At 33.3% G+C, this 14141-nt stretch overlaps 1 protein-coding gene across 1 annotated transcript; it reads right to left on the reverse strand.

Moving 5' to 3' along the window:
- Positions 1-221: 221 nt before the first annotated feature.
- LOC137725391 (protein ROOT HAIR DEFECTIVE 3 homolog 2-like) lies at positions 222-9553 on the reverse strand. Its single transcript, XM_068464055.2, has 20 exons — positions 9285-9553; positions 9118-9184; positions 8836-8938; positions 7576-7646; positions 4784-4847; positions 4585-4659; positions 4312-4359; positions 4162-4224; positions 4013-4069; positions 3604-3762; positions 3448-3516; positions 3256-3347; positions 3089-3167; positions 2649-2811; positions 2389-2513; positions 1579-1847; positions 1386-1482; positions 1157-1282; positions 662-766; positions 222-535 (listed from the first exon to the last, which is right to left on the reverse strand). Exons 1-20 carry the CDS (start codon positions 9433-9435, stop codon positions 422-424), a joined length of 2097 nt encoding a protein of 698 aa, XP_068320156.1. The 5' UTR covers positions 9436-9553; the 3' UTR covers positions 222-421.
- Between the last annotated feature and the right edge of the window lie 4588 nt (positions 9554-14141).

Genomic DNA, 14141 nt, shown 5'->3' on the forward strand with positions numbered 1-14141 from the left:
ACTGATGAAGTTGACCCAACCTAAGATAACCAAATCTATGTGCATATATATATATATATATATATATATATATATATATATATATATATAATTAAAAAAAGAAAAAACTGTTGGACAATTATATATACATAGTTCATATCAAAATTTATTTACATAGTTCACATGGAAATATAGGTGTTGGTAGCATAAGCAAATACACAACTTATTTATAAAAATTTCAATTTCTGTGCGACGTTTTAAGGCAACGTTTTTATTTATACACAAGTGATATTAGTGAAGATAGATTCGAACTCAAATGAAAGAGAGAATGTTTTTAACCAATTTAGCTACAAACCAGACAAATTTAACTACGAACAAGAAATAAAATCGGACATTAAACTACTAATTCTAACTGATTCCCAATCAATCAATCTAGTATTGATCAACTAAAAACTGGTGGGATTCCGATAACTGCGAGACCCGTATTAACCACAAGCCCTGCCGCACCAATTGCTAGTTTCGCTCTAGTCATACTTTTACGGCGCTTGTGAGCTTTCTGAAAATACAAAGCAGCAAATTAAGTATTATATTAGCTTGAGTTAATTCCCCACTATCTCTATAAAAGCTTCACGATATTTTCAAGTTAAATGTAAGATAAAAACTGATTCGTTATAAAATATACCACGGTTGAAGTGGCTTCCTCGATATGTTTCTGAGTCTCTTTTTTGAACTTGTCCCATAATTCTTGGCACCGCACCGGTGTGAATAGAGTATCCTTTGAAGAAACCTAGTTCAGAATTAATTCTCAATAAGAAACCGCTAGTTCAATTATATATATATATCCTATCTATATCTATACTTCCATATCTATTAATAAAATTCTTATCGACAAGAAAACTAATAAAATATAATTACACCCTTCCATGCATAATCGAAAGAAAATATTAGCAAGAAAAAAAAAACCTATGGGCAGTAATTTTGCACAAATTTTTTTTTCCTTCCCTCGCCCACATATGTAACCAAAGTTTTACTCACTCACTTTCTCTCTCCTACTTCCTTCTTTTCTTACTTGTTATTTTAATTTCCATTCAATTAAAAATCTATCTTAATCTCATTTTTTTTTAAATTGCCATATATATAAATATATAAACGAAGCAAAACATTAAATTAGTAATACATTTTCCCAACTCGAGGGAAGAGAGTCTTCAGTTTCTTTCGTTAAACAAGAAAAGAGAATTCCTTCAACATAATTTGGTTTCTCATCCAAGTCAATGGTAGCCATAACCGCCAAAATCTTAAGGGACTGCACAAAAAAAGAGATGAAAAAAAGTTACTAATTAAACAAAAACACAATAATGTTAAACTTCCGTTGATTAATAATAAATTAAGTTGTTCTCAGTGATTACAGCAGAGCTGGCTTCTTTTGTAGCAGCTGTGATTTGCTTCTTCTTTTTCCAAACCCTAGGCTGTGAATTGCTATCGTAACAGAAGACGATTACAAACCTGAAAATTGTTAACCAATTAAACTGTGATAATTAAGCAACCAAAAAGATGACAAGAGTATATATATATATATATATAGTGACAAATTTGCTTTACCTCTGTTGCATTTGGGTCAAAACTTTATTATGAACGATATTGTATCTTGCTCTTTTCTCCACCTCGTTTCTGGCAAAGTTGCTTAAATCTTGCCCCATTGCGTTGAATTCTTTTTCGTTCAACTTAAAACTAACCTTTATAGATATTAACCTTGATATTGCCTTTTCAGTCTCAAGCTTAAGAATCCTTCTTATTGAAACCCACATGCCTTCTCCACCATTCCCAAACTCAGGGTCTGCTTGACTAGTTAAGGATGCAACAAGTTGTTCCTACGGTCAACATTATAAAAAATTTCCCAAATAAGTAATTTTATTTTATTTTTAATACAATTATATGGTTTATACTAAAGGGTGGTGGGATTTTTCGGTTAAGCCACACAATGACCAAGCCATAATAAATTGATATCAAACTCGTCGTCCACGGGAGTCGAACCTAAGAATTCATACTTACAAATGGAGAGAAAATACCACTTACCATAGTACAAGTAATTTGAGTAACAGTACATAATCAACATATAATTTACCCTATTTAATAATTCTATGTACTGAAACACATAGAACTGACTCCATTGAATTTAGTATGTAATAGAAGTTCACCCTATCATTGCTCATACATTGTCCAATAGTCTTTAATAGAGTTAATTAATCAGTGATTTGATGCCAACCAAACTCAAGACTTGTTGGACTTTAGATGTCACATAAAATCAACAAGTTACTAGAATACAGTCTCTAATGGAGATTGACTCTATCATTATATGTGCGACTCACATATATTAGACAATGTGTCAGGAATGAGATTAGTTTTGTGTACCTCACATTTGACCTTCAATTCTGACAACTTTGTACTATGAATACATGATGCTGCATGTACTATATCACGTTGAAGCTTTTCTACAATGCTTGAAAAACTCCAATTACTATGTTGTGCGGCAGCATCTGAAAGGATAACTTAACATGGTTAATTCAACTCATTCAGTATAAGTAGATGAAACGCCAACGATGATGTAATTTTAAAGAAATTTGTATGCCTTGAGAAACAAGTAACAGAATCACAAAGGATATTATATATACCAGCACATCCTTGGCGAAATTCATGCATGGTAGAAAGATTACAGGCGTGAATAGATTCAACAAATCTTTTTTCTGGGTTCAGTGATGCCACCCTCACTTTAAACTCTTCAAATGCTTTAGAGCATAAGTGTCCCAACATGGTATCGTACACAGCCTGGGCAGACTGTACAGTCCAAAGGAATGCAAGATTATGGATAGGAATGGCAATAAATAAAAATAAAATAAAAAGGTCTCTTTTCTTCGTACTCATTTCTTTTCCGGCATTAAGCACATAGTAGTTCTATTCGTACTCTTTTCATTTCGGGCACAAATAACCGTGCTGTAATTTTACTTATTGAGTGCAAGTTTAGATAGGGTACAAAGAACCATCCTAACCTGTAAAGAATAAGTATTTAATTAACACGAAAAATTTAGCTAGAGATGAAGATAAGTAGCCATACCTGCAATGCTTTCGACTCCAACATGTGTCGTTTCGACTTCCTTACACCTTCCTCAAAGTCCACGACCTCCTTGTCATATCTATATGTGATGCACAATTAAGCAAGATAAATATTTATCAAGGCGTATAAATAATGTCATAAGTAGTAAAAACTAGAGTTGAACTTACTCAGAAAGATAGTTGTATAGAATTGAGCTGACCCTTCTACCGAAATCGGGTACAAGACCAGTTAGAGCAGCTTTTTGCAATGCCAACCAGCCCTAAATTATGTTCATGTAAGACCTTTTTCATGAAATAGAATTAAGTAGAAGAAGAATTTCAAAGTGTCAAATGAATTATATTCAAGTATAAGATACATACATTATTTTCCATCAACTGTTTGAATATATCGGTGTAAATCTCTTCACACCGCACAGTGGCAACCATAACCTAATTAAGGTACAGTGTATGCATAAGAGAGGTGATGGCGACAAATGAATTATATTCTTTAATTGGGAATTTTGGAAACTAATATACCTTGTGAGCAGGAAGGTCCAGGTCCTTGTTCAATTTGATTACTCTCCACATCTCCTGTATACTACGAGAAAATACTGAGGCAGGGACAACTCCCTTCCTATCACCAACAAGGCCTCCTGGAGAAATAGAATTGACAAGACGCTGCCTCAGTTGAGTAACCTGCATGATATGTGCAGGCCATACTTGTAAGTATCTACCAACTTAAACTTTAATGAATGCATTTACTTAAGGTTGTTTGAAAACAGTTTTCAGGTATGAGTAATGTTTCTCCTGATGTAAATATGTAAGTGCAGCACTTGAAGATGCTATAACGCACCCCATGAATTAAAACCCAAGAAAAGAGCAATGTAAAGGGCAATATGATTTTTTGACATGATGAATTGCTTCTGATATTTAATGTAAGGTTTACCTCCTCCTTAAACGTCTCCTCCTTCTCTAGATAATTGGACAAAGCAACTACTTCTACCTTCATTTCAAAAATGTTAAAATCAGAGACAAAGAACACATAGGCTGTCTGACTGTCAGCGAGCAGTGGAAGGCATAAGAGATCAAACTCACATTAAAAAACACAGTAAGCGGGGAATTTTTATGGGCTTGGGACTTTGAAACTGCTTTCCACATCTGCAGAGTGTAGAATATAGATATATATGAGCAGATACAGAAGAAAAAAAAAAAAATAAAGAATGAAAACAGGGACGATAAAACTACCTTCTCTGTGTCTTCCCTTAAGCGCTTCTCCAGCAGTACAAAAGGGGCCTAAATGAACACCCGCAAACAAGACAGGTAATATGTAAACAAATTTAGAATTTTTTCCACGCACTCTTTTTATCCTCATACACACTTTTTTTTCTGACTATCAAACTGAAACAATGAACAAAAATTAATCAAAAGTGTCTAAAGAAAAGAAAATTGACGTGCGTCTATCATTTCTCTATATTTTCATTTTAAAAAACATCATCCTTTTCATATGTTTCTCAGTACCTTTGCTGGCTTGTCACGCACAACAAACATTAACGTCGTTTTCTTAGGGGGATTGCCGCATAAGCGCATCATAACCTTTATATGAACATATTCACAAACATTGACAAAAACCAAAAAGAATATTCAGAAACCAGAAAATGTTAAATAACAACAATGAATATTGAGACATGCGTACATGGTTACAGTTAAAGATGAGCACCTGAAAAATAGTTTTTAGTAAAGGTATGCTCGCAGCATGCTCCCGACAAATATCATTGTACCACCTGTATATAATATCCAATTCCAATTTATGTTGAAATTACTAATTTACATGGATTTACATATCAGAGTATGATTCTCTCCCCTCCTATTCCCATCCCCTTCCCTCCCCACCTCTCACACTTTGTTTTTTGTCTTATTGTCTTTATAAAAAAAATCAATATAAAATGTTGACATGACTTAACCGTAATCATTCAAGTAGGAGGGGAGGGAAGATGAGAGAGATTATGAGGAGAGAGAATCCTTCTCCATAGACATCTCCTGATAAAAACTTTAATTTTCTTATCTATATATGTTCGTAGGGTTATTATTGTAGAATTATCAGAGAGACGGGCCGAAAACCCACTTCCAACAATAATGATACTGTCTCCAACTTAGTAATTATCACCTGCACAATCTGTTATGTGTGAGGTTTTATCATAAAAGACCTCGAGTGGGGTAAGAATATTTAAATTGCTATTTCTCTTTTTCTATTGCTTATGTGGGACTCAACAAGCCCCTTCATGTGGGACTCAATTAGTGGGTCACAAGTAGGAGATTCACAAATCCACAAACTCACCCTACACGCGCGGCCAAGGGGATCCACCCATCATGTGGTAATACGGACCCGCTTCCTGACTCTAATACCATGTAGAATTATCAAATAGACAGGCCGAATGTCCACTTTCAATAACACCGATATTGTCCTCAACTTAATAATTACCACATACACATCCATCGTATGTGAGGTTTTATCACTAAATATCTCAATGTTAGTTAGAGTGAGATAAAGATATTTAAACCATTATTTCTCTTTTTCTATTGTCGACGTGGGACTCAACAATCATTACTACGAACGTACTGTCATGTTTAAAATCTTTCGAGTAGGACTGAAATAAAAACTATTATTTTTTCGAAGGCAAAGTCCTACTCGTATAGTGGCTACTCAATTAGATGAAATCAGAAGCTTTTTTAGAGGACAAAAGATAGTTGCAACCCAAATTCACTCCAGCGTTTTCTTGCTAAACAAGCTCTAGACACAAAAATACATGACAAATAGGAGCAATGTTACAGGTGCACTCATCATATTTTTCATACTATATTTGTATTATTTTCTAATAGAGATAGAGTCCAACACACATGTGGATCGCATCTCTCTATTAGAGAGATGGTATAAAAAATATGATAAGAATAACATTTTGAGACTTATAATCATAATTTGAATATTCATCAGACAAGTCATTACCTTAATGTAATAGTAATATGGCCAACTACAGAATTGAATTATCCCTTACCTGACATATATATATATATATATATCAAGGGACAAATATTTTTACACTTTTTTGTAGTTTTTATATTTGATAACATCCAAGGATTATTATTTATTCATTAAATGACATGAATGCTTATGTGGATTTTAACTAATATTAAAAATAAAGTTAAAACTAAAAAAAAAAAAAATCTGGAAAATTAAAAAATGAAGATAAGTTAAAACATTTAATTAGACTTTGAAAAATGAAGATAAGTTAAAACATGTTTTTATCAGAACAATTCGAAAACAAGATGATAAATACGATAGAAGCTCCATGGAAGAAAAAGAGTAGTCACCTACCATCAAGGGTTACACTGGGTATCAGTCCTATATGTCTGGTATCATGTTTTTTTATTTACAAATTATGTTCTTTGGTTATTATTAGGGTTTATTTTTCAAAAAATGAAGAAGAGATTTCATCCAAGGCATTGGAGACCTCATCGGCAAAGAAGAGGTTTCATGTTTTTTCTATTAGGCTTCAAAAGTGGAGGTTGCAGACCTCTCGATCCTTTCTTGTTTTCACGATTACAACTAGGGTTTTCAAAGTTTATTTACTCGTTTTCACGACTACATGCTAAGGTGTGAATTCAAATCTTGATCTGAATAGGTTTTCAAAGTCTAATTAAATATTTTAACTTATCTTCCTTTTTTAATTTTCCAGATTTTTTTTTTCAGTTTTAACTTTATCTTTAATATTAGTTAAAATCTACATAAACATTTATGTCATTTAATGAATAAATTAGAACCCCTGGATGTTATCAAATCTAAAAGCTACAAAGAAGTGTAAAAATATTTGTAAAAATGTTTGTTCCTTGATCCTATCCCATATATATATTTAAAAAATTGAATTAGTTGTGGTACCAACTCCACATTGAACTTTAACTATTTAAATTGTCTATTTCATAAGTCTCGGTTCATGGATTATCCTTGCAAAAAATTCAATTCTATTCGAAATCATTTGGCCATTTAATTGTCATGATCAAATTTCAATGATTCTAAGAATATAAAGTTCGTCAATTTTTTGAACTCAAATAGATGTCTCAAATATTTCTGATGTGGCTAATATTTTGCAGGGATGATCTATGAGGTGTAACTTGAAAACTAAATGGTTTGAATCATTAAAGTTTGATATGGTATGGGCCCCGCAACTAATGTCCATTTAAAAAAAATGGAGATCCCTTCTCTTAAAGGGTGAGATCAAATATATATTCTACACCCATTTTGTGTGTGATTTCTTTGTGACCTCTATCGTGATTGACATGTATTAATAAACTTAACCCTTGTTACTTTGTCGTCATACACTTAACATATATCAATAAAAAGTAAAAGTCACAAGGAGGCCGCACACACTAAATAAGTATAGAAGATTTAATCTCTGTATATGGCTAAGATGGGCTATCAGTCAAGTAATTCCTGGGGTATCTAGTCAATGAGCTTACATATTTATGAGCAAAATGTCTGAAACGGCCAGCGCAAATAGGGCGATCTGTTTCTCTAATGTAGTGTCATCCTGGAAAAACCAAATTGCAGAGGAAGAAGTAAGAAGAGTGAGTATATACGGCGGTTTGAGCTGTATTTACCATATATAGCGATTACTTATAATAACTTGAATTTGTTCCAACTTAATTTCATTTAAAATGTTGGTTTTTAATTTTTTTTATTTTAAAGTAATGTTAGGTAGATCAATTTTTTAGATCAAATTTGTAAATTATGTATTACCAATAGAAAATAAGCACATTAATCAATCTTAAACTCTATACTTGAATAATAATTCAATCATCAATAGCCAGTCATATGATTTACAAAATTTTGTCACCTTAGATCAAACACATGAGCTTTATATTTGTGTGTCTACATCAAAGATGGCGACGAGTGACCTGATCTGTGACCACGTTAATAGTGTACGACAATTTAGCGTCATAAAAAGTGGAAGTTATTTAGAAAAACACCCATGAGTTTTTCTTCTGCTTTCCAAAAATAACATTAATTAATATCCCTTACGGTTTTAAACTATTTTCAAAAATTTCATTCCGTTAGTTTTTCCATCTAAAAACTGAGATGTCATCATAAATTTTCACCAAATGATAAATTTTAGGGAGTTTTACTGATAGGGAGTTGGGTGGGGGAGAGGGGGGTGGTCACAATCCAGTAGAGAGGGAGAGAAGGGCTGGTTTCACATGACTCTTTTTTAATCTTATATATATAGCCATGTGAAGATGCTAAAAGTATGGTGGGAAATAATGCCACAGAAGCAAAGATCAGAACTGCAAGCATTACTGAATATTTTTGTCTCTCATTTTGCAGAAACCCCAGCCAACAACCCTAATTGAGCACATGACCAGAAATACCAACCTAACCCAGTACCACAAAGACGCTAACTTTCTCGGAGAAGAAGGCTCCGCCACCGCCTCAAACCCCTCCACCCCATTTCCTTTTAATTTTTATACTATTCTTAAAAATTGATTTTTTTTATTTAATCCACATGGTATTACACAATTGGTTTTGTCCTCACATGTATGCCACGTTAGAATGCTAACAGACTTTCCAACCAAAGTGGATGGCAAGGTCGATTTTGATGACCAAAGTAACAGATAAATGACTAAACTGATAAGTTCAAAACATGAAAGATCACACTGATATGTTGCCAAAACATAAAAGCCATTTGTGATAAAAACCTGACGAAACAAAAAGATGATTACCTCGCCTCTCTCGCTGCTATCACTACCCTCCAAATCCATGGCGATGGTGCAAGGCTCAATGCCGATACACTTGGCTATCCAAATGCCCTTTGTTGTTTGGCTCCTGAATATTTAATTAATTATCCGCAAATACTAATTCACACACACACACACATATATATATATATATATAGAGAGAGAGAGAGAGAGAGAGAGAGAGAGAGTAGTGCACATAAGTGATCATGTAGAAAACAAAGCATGCATGCTTAACATGCTTAATTGCAAAAGTCAAAACTAACTAACTTTCCGCTTTCTATTTCCATCTCCTGAAACCCGGTGTCGAAAAGATGGTTCATCAAAGTACTTTTCCCTGTGATATCAAAGCCAAGCCAACCAATTGCAGAAAACTATATATTATTTGTATTCAACAAATTAATATTTTAATTGATTGAAGTAAAAGGTTTTAGTACCTCCACTCTGAGGGCCCATGATGGCAACAACGGCATAGGAGTTCCCGCACTTATCAAACTTAACTTTCTGTACGAAGCTATTGAGCCCAGCAACATTGAATTCGCTGTTGCCACAAATGAGTTGCATGGTGCAGATATCTTCCTTCATCATGACTAGAGTCCAATCTAGCCTGAGAGAGAGAGAGAGAGAGAGAGAGAGAGAGAGAGAGAGATGATGGAAGCTTTAGTGTATCTTGATTAATTATGATGCATGGATATAAAATTAGCAATTAGCATGGTTCACACCGTTTGGATATATATATATAGGCTTACGCGTTGTCCTCGTCAATTCTCAAAATAACTTTTTAAATTTTTCTCAATGACAAGATATTTAATATTGTGGGCAGCATTAACTTATCCCGTAATCAAAAGTTTTCGAGCCGATGGACAGAGTTGACGAATTGGGGTGTAAACTACTTGGCTCGTTTAACAACGAAATCAAAATTGAACTTTAAAATGTCCGGTTTCTGAAACTCGTGAACTCGTAATTTATGAAAAAAAATTGTTGAAATGAAGGATCCCTTGAAATAATATTATTTTCAATCGTCATATTTTATTTCGAACTTTAGTTTGCAAAGTCATATGATCATAAAGAGTTTGGTACAGTACAACAAATGATTGCCAAAATTCTATAAGGGACACAAATTTAGGCTATTTTTTTTCAATTCCAATTCAATATGCATAATGTTTGGTGTGAAGGACATTTTGTACTTGTCTATAAGGAACTCTGAAAATGAATATTTCAATACCATATATAATTTTAATCCCTTCCCGAATTCAAACTTTCATCCTTCCTTTTTGAGTGTATTTTAGTCCTTTTAGAGTATAGTTTAGTGTAAAATATTGATTTTATTCTTTTTAATTTTATTTTTCTTTTTAAAAAGTGCCTAAACACTTGAGTAAACTGCACGCATAAGTAGGTACGTAAATAGGTAATATAATGTTTTTTTGACAAAAACAATATAATTTCATTACCATAAACAACCGCTTACAAGGATGCTATATGGGTACGTATGCTCCAATAGTCTATTTCTTGATCTAGAGGTAATAAGCACAATACGAAAATAATTTTAAACTTTTATACTGCCATCACATAAATCACTACACTAGAATAATCCCAAGACAGATATGCCAATAGACAAGATGTGACATACCAAGCATCGAAACTCTCACCAAAACCATCGCAAGACAATGAGGCTGTAAAATCGCCGAAATGACCCAAACCACTTGCCAAAGCAACGCAGACCAATCATAAAAAAACTAAACTAAAAAACCAAAAGAATAAGGTGACGTGTCCACAATTGAGATGCAATTGTAAAATTGGCAGGATGAGTGGGTAGCAGAGGTAGAGGCACGCGCAGAAATATCGGGAGGAGTGGGACACCAGTCGTAGCTGGGACAAGAGATTTTTCAGTATGACGGAAATAAGAAGTGGTACATCACGTGTTATTATATAAATGGTGAGATATATATATTAAAAAGTTAATAACTTAAAAAATACATTTTCCTACCATTTATATAAAAATACGTGATATACCCTTCGTGTTCTGGTCACAAAAAAAAAATTTCAGCTGGGACAAACTTAAAAGGGTGGGGCGGAAGGGGATCCAGAGAGCCACTAAAGTTGTGTTGTGTATATGAAGATACGTGCGAAAATATACTGAGTAAAAACCTGGTTGTATCCAAGTGATGCATATATGCAAGACTAGCTCAACTTAAACCGATCGAAAATAGTCAAAACATAAAACTAAGCTAGTCGGCCCCATCACTTTTAACTATTGGACTGTAGTGGGCTAGTAGCTAATTAACTTATCAGATCTGACTAAAATGGAAGATAATATTGTAAAGAGTGATTATGTTTACAATTATCTGGACACCCAACTTTATTTTTTGATTGTCCAAGACAAACTCTGCAACAAGGTTGGTTGGTTTTTATATTGTAACGTTCTATTACATTGTCAAGGTAAGTTGTAAGTTGTTATGCGTAAACATAACTACACTATAAAATCATCTTGAAATTAAAGGATATAAATATAAGGATTAAGTACCTAAAATTCTTTAATCTTTTAGTATCATTCTAAATTGGTCTTAATCTTTTTAAACATTCCAAACAATTATGCAACCTATTAAAAAGGTCGCATCCGTTAAGCTCCAGTTAATTTTTCAAACATAGATTATATTCAAAACCCACCAACTGGGTATATCATGGACAATATTAATATTAATTGTCTCAAAATCTAAATTTCAAACATAAATTATATAATATGGAACCCAATGATCAAACAGATATTGAATTGAATCGAAAATAGCCACAAATTGAAATTACATCAGGAAGGCAATCTCTTAACAAAGAAGAGGGTTTAGAATCAAATAGGGTTTCAAGGAGTTTGTTTCTGCTCATGTGATTTCTTCATTTGCCAATTCTTACCTCGTAAAGCTTTCAATTATTCTTTGTAAGCGGTGAAGATGGTAATGGCCGCATCATGGCAGTTCATACCATTTCAGCAACCTCAATGACCTCCTAGTTAACTTAACGTATTTTTAATTAGGACTTAACATATGTGACATTTTTAATAAGTTAGGTACTTATTTGAAATGTTTAAAAAAGTTGAGACCAATTTGAAATGACACTAAAAATTAGGGAGTTTTAGATACTTATGAAGTCAATTAGCCCAGTAATCCCTTGCCCAAAGCCTAGTAGTCCCTTCAAACAATATTTCTTTTAAGGTTTTGTTCAGTGTTCTTATAACTTCATATAGTATATAGCTTAGAACTTATAATTCAATTAGGGTTCGTTACTTTAAGGTGTAGAAGTATTAATTTAGTTAGAGCTCAAATCTACGTCTAGCTAATCAAAATTGCAAACGATGACCTAAGCGTTGAATGAGATTCCAAACGTACGTGAGTGAAAAGGCGTAAATAGAAATAAATAGAAAAAAAGGGGGTAAATTACATTTTACATTTTAAGGTTTGGGGTCGATTTCAATTATTTATGATATTTTGTGTTTTGTTTTGGTCTTTTTTTATTATTTTTTTAATAGGGTAAATTATTATGATATTTTAAAGGCATAAAAAAAAAAAAAAATTGCCACGTGGCACAAATTTGGCAGCCACGTCAGCACCACGTCATCACTTAACGGATTTTCTAAAGGATGCATGAAATTGAAATAAAATGATAAGTCAATATATGAAATTGAAATGTTTTAAAGATGTTGTAAGGAATTGAAATCAACCTCAAACCTAAGGGAGTAAAATGTATTTTACCCAAATAAATAAATGACAAAAATCGGAAAATATGTTCCCAAAAATTTATTTGTGTTAGATATTTTTGGAGTAAGAGAAAGGTAGCTACAACAGATGTGACTTTGGGGATTTTGGAAAAGGAAAACAAGGCGAAAAAAATACGGAGTAGGATTCTCTCCCCTCCTAATATTTCTCCCTTTCTATCCTCTCTTATTTAAACGATTGCAATTACGCCACGTCTACATCTTGTTTTGAATTTTTTATATAGAGAATAAGACAAAAAGAAGAGTGTGAGAGGAGAGGATCGAAGGGGATGGTAATAGAAGATGAGAGAATCCTTGCAAGGGGTGGTGCAGTGCACCTATGACCATAGGATGAATGCAAAGTATTTTCTTTTTGTATTCATTTTTCATTGACAAGTTTTAAATTTGATTCTTATCGAGATGAAGTCAAATCAAATTATTGTGGTAGTTCATTGTTAAAAAATAAATAAATGGATCAAATCATTGAGAGAAACAACTTTGACTTAATTTACTAGGATATTTGGTTGTAATTGCAATGCAAAACTCAAACCCGTCGTCTTTGGACCAAGTCTCTGCACGCGCAGTTGCCGTTGTTGAATGTTCTCATTCATTTATCAAGGACTTCTTCTCTTCAAAACTTTTTCTTACAGAGAACGCGAAGATTACATCACCATTCATCCAAGGCATGACTCATGCAAACATTAATTAGTTTAGAGTTCTTCTAGATTGCACTAATTAAGAGTTAGTTTAATTGAGAGAAAACTTGGGGTGAAAGTCGTCGATGCAAATTTCCACCGTCTTCAGTCTTGACGAAAATGCACATGCAAAACAATTAATACCTTTGATCAAATACTTAAGCCTCATGCGTCCACGAGGTGGTTAGTTTCTCTGAGAAAGTAAAGTGTTTAGGGCTTTTTTAGGGTTGCCAAAGCTCTGAAAATTTGGTAGAATAAGGGGTATTTATAGGGCTAGGGCCGGCCATATAGTGTTTAATGGAGAGATACTCTCTAAATATTCCCAAAATATTTAATAGGAAATAATATCTTAAGATAATAGAGTAAGTATCCCTAATTGATTTAAATTAGGATTACTTACTTGATTGAAGTCAATCTTCAATTGAGAATGTATTAAAGATAGAATTTGGGTAATTAATCCTTATCTTTAATTCCTTACCAAGGGCAGGTGAGCTGTGGGCAGTCGTATTCAGCTGCTGAGACTTCCAGGGATGTGAGCTGCGCGTGAGAGCATCTGAGAAGCTTGCCCATTTATTAAGGGCAATCTTGTCTTCTTTGAATAAAAATCCACGTGTCGCCTCTAGAATATTTGAGATTATTTTAGGCTCCACAAAAGTGTAATGGGAAAATTATGCATGTAGTACTATATTTCAGGACATTCTAATTCATGATCCAGTGTAATTGGTTTTTCTGAGCATCAATATATATCATTTTCCATTTAAAAAAGAAGAAGAACTCAATGTAGGGATTGATTACAATCATCATTTAATTGGTCAGATGATGATTGTCTTAAAAACATGTTAGTATTGTAATTAAAT

The sequence above is a fragment of the Pyrus communis genome, chromosome 5, assembly GCF_041283825.1.
Source record: "Pyrus communis isolate YQ-2024b chromosome 5, ASM4128382v1, whole genome shotgun sequence".
Lineage (NCBI taxonomy): Eukaryota > Viridiplantae > Streptophyta > Magnoliopsida > Rosales > Rosaceae > Pyrus > Pyrus communis.

Coding starts and splice junctions, on each gene's coding strand:
- LOC137725391 (XM_068464055.2), bottom strand. CDS start 9,435: ATGATGAAGGAAGATATCTGCACCATGCAACTCATTTGTGGCAACAGC. Junction 2,812..3,088: donor TGGAGTCGAAAGCATTGCAG/GTATGGCTACTT, acceptor TGGACTGTACAG/TCTGCCCAGGCTGTGTACGA. Junction 536..661: donor AGGAAGCCACTTCAACCGTG/GTATATTTTATA, acceptor TTGTATTTTCAG/AAAGCTCACAAGCGCCGTAA.